This window comes from Atractosteus spatula, chromosome 25, assembly GCF_055471065.1.
Source record: "Atractosteus spatula isolate fAtrSpa1 chromosome 25, fAtrSpa1.hap1, whole genome shotgun sequence".
Classification (NCBI taxonomy): domain Eukaryota; kingdom Metazoa; phylum Chordata; class Actinopteri; order Semionotiformes; family Lepisosteidae; genus Atractosteus; species Atractosteus spatula.
Window position 1 is genome coordinate 8,923,322 of NC_142730.1, and position 4,695 is coordinate 8,928,016.

The window sequence follows — 4,695 nt, forward strand, 5'->3', positions numbered from 1 at the left end:
GGACCCCCAGCGCTCCGAGCGCTGCTAACCACATCACCACCCATATTATTATGTAGATATTTCTGCCGCCATCCCTATTATTTGAGTAAGGTCGCGTTACACGTGCTTGAATGCGGGAATGTATTGTGATCGGCGTCAACATGAGTTTATATTGTCAAGATAAGGAGGTCTCCCAGGTTGAGGAAACGATCCACTTCAACCCTTCAGAATCGAAAAGGCTCGTGTTCTTTTCATTAACTCGTCGACAGCCCCCCCGAGCCGTAACGACTTGGCTGAGGTCGGCGTTTTAATCAGTATTCATTGTGAAATCCATACCCCCTCGGTCCCAGGTGTAACTCCCAGAAAAACAAGGTCTGTGTCGGAGGAGACGAGCGATGACGTGAGGCTGCCGGAGAGAGGGAGCCGCTCGCCCGCCGGGTATAAATAAAGTTCCCAGGCAACACTGGAAGCAGCGCGGCTGAACTAGAGAGGGCAGAGACTGCAGCTCCGGGAACCGAAAAGGGCTACGCTGAACTCCGACGCTCGGGGGCAGGAAGCGCTGAGGTACTCCAGTTAGGACGGGGGGGCAGATTGGACTGAGAAGCTCGTAGAAATTGTTTCCGCCGAGGGTGACAGCACCATGGACAGCGGCAGCTTTAAGGTGAGGTCGGCGCTGTACCTGGGCGTCTGTCTGTCGGTGCTCGCAGTCGCCGGCCACGCTCAGATGCCTGCCGACGGCGCGCTCTCTCCGCAGGAGGAGGAGGAGTACGGCCGCCGGGGGTACTCCGCTGAAGACCTGGTGAGCATCCGGCTGCGCCTTGCTCTCAGTCTGTGAACTCGGCTTCCCCTTGCTTTTGAGTGTGAGAGTCCAGTCCATCTGCTGGTAATCGGACCACTGACTGCGCGCTTGAATTGGCTCAGCAGGTAAACAGGTCCCACCGGGGCCAACCTATGGTCTGATCGCCAGCAGATCGGGTACAGAGACCGTCTCTCTCTCTCTGAAAATTGGAAGTAGTGGAGGAAAAAAAAATACATATTTGTCTTCTGCAAACTGTCGCTTTGAGTTCGGGAACAAATTAAGCAAAACGATTTACTTACGGTAGCCACACACACACACAAAAAACGACTTGCAAACAATACTACAGGTTCGTTATCTGTGGAATATATGGCATGTTTAGAACTCTGCACAGCTAGAAAAATTAAAAAAAAAACGCGTAAAAAAAACAGGAGAGAAGCCCCATCGCAGTTAATGCGACGTTCGTGAGTTGTCTAAAGGATGCGTGAATTTTAGAAACGGCGGTGGCGGAGTGACACTCCGGCACAGGCGTGTAGCGTTCAGTTCCCTTTCGGTAGATTTAAGAAATGAAAAGGGACCGTCCGTATCCCACACCTGGGCTCCAATTTCACACGGAGCTTTCCAAGCACGCGAGAAAGGGCTCATAAACACTACGACCGGCCGCACCTGAACTAAAATGCATTTATTGCTAACGAATCTGTCGGCTCTTCGGCTGTGTGAAAAGAGTCCAATAATATGACTGACGCACGATCACATCCCTGATAATCTGCTGATTCAGCCGCCAGGAGAGCAACCGTGTTTTTCGTTTTTTCAGGCTGTTTCTCTAAGCTGTGAGAATGACAGGTCTGGGCTATTCAGTGCGGACGATTTGGTCATTCTTCGTAACTTTCCTGTCTGATTATCCAGGCCGAAGCGCTGGAAGGGCTGCTGGACGAAAGCCAGGACGACAGAGTGTCTGTGGACAAGAAATCTCTGATCCCGAGGGTAAGTCAAGCTCTTCCTGTACCAGCGCTGCAGTTGGCAGCATACTGCACGTACTGAGGAAAACGTCTCTCGTATACCGGTATATAGAGTTAAATCAATTTAAATGTTCGAATAAATATCGGGGCGGCAGTGCTGGGGCCCCTGGGTTCAATTCCGGATCCGGGGGGCTGTCTGTGTGGAGTTTGCATGGTCTATCCGTGTTCGCCTGGGTTCCCTCCCACAGTCCAAAGACATGCTGGGAGATCAGCTGGCTTCTGGGAAAACACTCCCTGGTGTGTGTCTCTCTGCCCTGCGATGGACTGGCGTCTAGTCCAGGGTGTTACCCTGCCTGACCCCTGTTGCTTGCCGGGATAGACCCCGTATTGGAAGGAGAAAAGGATGAAGTAAACAGCGGGTCACACACAGACTTAACAGCTAACTTTGCTAAGGTGTCCTGTCGCATCGGAAGGCCGCTTCTCGCCTCTGCTGAGAACCAGTTCACCGCCTTGATTATTAGCTATTATTACAAGTTATTGCCCTTCTAGATAGATCTGCTTTATACGGAGTTTGACCGTTCTTAAAAAAAGAGATCGCGACGCAGAACCGTAGAAGATGTTAGCGTAGACGTCCTGTGAAGTCAGACGAAGAGCAGGGTCATAGCCCTCAAATTACTTTCTGGGAACCGCCAGACCTGTGCGGGTTTGTGGGAAATGTAATTCACAAGAACACAACCGAGAATCGGCTCATTCTACTCTGTTCTTTTGATAAAACAAAGCATTTCCTACCTGGAGGGGAGTCGGCATTGTACTTCATGCTTTAATAGAAATATAAAAGAATGTCTTTTTTATGGCCGCCCGTGCCTCGTGTGCCTTTTTCCTGAATAAACTGTTGACAGAATTCCCTCCGGTCCTGTTTGGAAACGTGCTTTTATGCCGTTATCGAAAGGATAAGCTGTCACGGGCTCACACAGGCAGTTTATTTACTCGTCTTCAACTACGGAAGCGCACTGCTGCCACCAAAGGAAAAACAAATCGCCTCGTAATTACGAGATAGCGATGATTACTTCATGTTACATTGTGCGGTGAGCGCATGTCGAAGCCACCGTGAGCTTGCCTGGCACTTGGCGGTGGTGGAGGGGATCCCCATGACCTGTAAAGCGCTTTGAGTGGAGTGTCCAGAAAAGCGCTATAGAAGTGCAGGAAATTATTAATAAATTATTATTATTATTATTATTATTATTATTATTATTATTATGACAAGGATGAGGTCCAGTTTTGTGGGATTTAGAGATCAAAGCAATGGTGGTTCCGTTATAAAGAGTTATACGTGCAATCAGTCCCACTGCTTCAAACTGTAAGTCCGCACGCAGCGATACAGGTATTATACAGTATGACACTATCGCGTGATCACAGTATACGATTATTACCATCTAGTAATTACGAGACAATTTTCTCGAAGTTACGAGATCAATTGGTCGTAATGACGAGAAGGGCGAGGATTTTTTTTCCTTTGGTGGCAGCAATGCGCTTCCGTATTCAACAGTGTGTACGAACTGGATTTACGGTTTTTCTTCGGGCGGAGTCTGCTGCTAATGACACAAACAGGCTGAGACATCCGTGGATGCATTGCGTGGTTTAGAAGGAGATCTTCTAGGCGCGTAGTGAAACTGCTCTCGCGGTGGAGTGCGGCTTGGCCACTTGTGCACATTTGTGGTACAGTGAGGAGCTCAAAGGAATGAGGAAGTTATTTAAGGGGGGTTATCACACCTTTTGAGAGTCGGGGACAATACAAGTGTGATAGAACACGACAACACCCAAGTTCACCCGTGTTCACAACGAACTTCTCGGTATGCACTGCTTCATTATATGTTACTGTATAAACGGTAGAGTGTTGTACATTCCTGTCATAGAGATGCGAGGTGTCTCACTCACTGCAGCCCAGTGATGGTTTGAGATGAGTTTAATTTGTGTGAAAACGGCCATTTCCTGAGAACACTGAAGGAGACACATACAAGGTGTATTTCCCACAGTGTCCCCAGTTCCACCAGTGTCACAGAGGGGTTTATGGTCTGGGCACAGCCACGGTCACTCTGTGTTATTATCACGAATGGGTGTTCACGAGTGACCATTACCGCTCGTATTGGGCTCACTGAAATACTTCCACGTATGACCCAGTGGCCATTCCTGATAATGTTATCCCCGCCTTTCAGTTTCTTCTAAGGAGTCATGTACCACAGTTATTTCTGCCACGTCATAAAATTCCCTCAGGCCCGGTCAGGAGTAACGACCCCCCAGCCTAGAATCAGATTTCCACAGCAGTGTCTCGTACCGTTTCAAACCGGACCCAGCGCTGACCTTTAACTTCTGACCTCCTGTCTCCCCGGGCGCAGTGTGACGTCGGCGAGCGCTGCGCGGTGAAACACGGGCCCCGCATCGGCAAGCTGTGCGACTGCCTCCGGGGGGCCGCCTGCAACACCTTCTTGCTCCGCTGCTACTGACCAGGCCGGGACCCGCCGCACGGAGGCGCCGCCCGCGCCTGAGACCCCGGCTCGGCCTGTCCCACGTCCTGGACGCGCGTTGGGCGCTGTCCCTGTTCCTCTGTCACGTGTTCGTGTGTGTGTGTGATTTCAATGTGCTGACTGTCGTTACAGGAGCTTCGTGCACTGGTAAAACTATATCATACAGACTCTGTATAAGGATATAATGAAACTAATTTTATTTTTATTTAATAAAAGGGTGTCCTCATGCTTGCTTCTCTGTGGGGAGTCGGGAGAGGGTGGTTTCCATTACATTCTGATACTGTATTGTCCACTAACGAAGAAAATGAACTGCAAAGAAAACTACAAACAGGAAAACCCACTTGATGGGATTATTTAATAAAATCGCCACAAATAGTATGCTGATGGGGAAAAAATGCAACATTTTCTGAAATGCGAATACTATAGTTATAGCTTATGT

At 49.3% G+C, this 4,695-nt stretch overlaps 1 protein-coding gene across 1 annotated transcript; it reads left to right on the forward strand.

Annotated features, from left to right (window-relative positions):
- Window positions 1-581: 581 nt before the first annotated feature.
- Window positions 582-4,333, forward strand: cart4 (cocaine- and amphetamine-regulated transcript 4). Its single transcript, XM_088905840.1, has 3 exons — window positions 582-778; window positions 1,682-1,759; window positions 4,128-4,333. The coding sequence occupies exons 1-3, from the start codon at window positions 620-622 to the stop codon at window positions 4,233-4,235; spliced, it is 345 nt and encodes a 114-aa protein (XP_088761966.1). The 5' UTR covers window positions 582-619; the 3' UTR covers window positions 4,236-4,333.
- Window positions 4,334-4,695: the final 362 nt, after the last annotated feature.

Coding starts and splice junctions, on each gene's coding strand:
- cart4 (XM_088905840.1), top strand. CDS start 620: ATGGACAGCGGCAGCTTTAAGGTGAGGTCGGCGCTGTACCTGGGCGTC. Junction 779..1,681: donor GGTACTCCGCTGAAGACCTG/GTGAGCATCCGG, acceptor CTGATTATCCAG/GCCGAAGCGCTGGAAGGGCT. Junction 1,760..4,127: donor AGAAATCTCTGATCCCGAGG/GTAAGTCAAGCT, acceptor CCCCGGGCGCAG/TGTGACGTCGGCGAGCGCTG.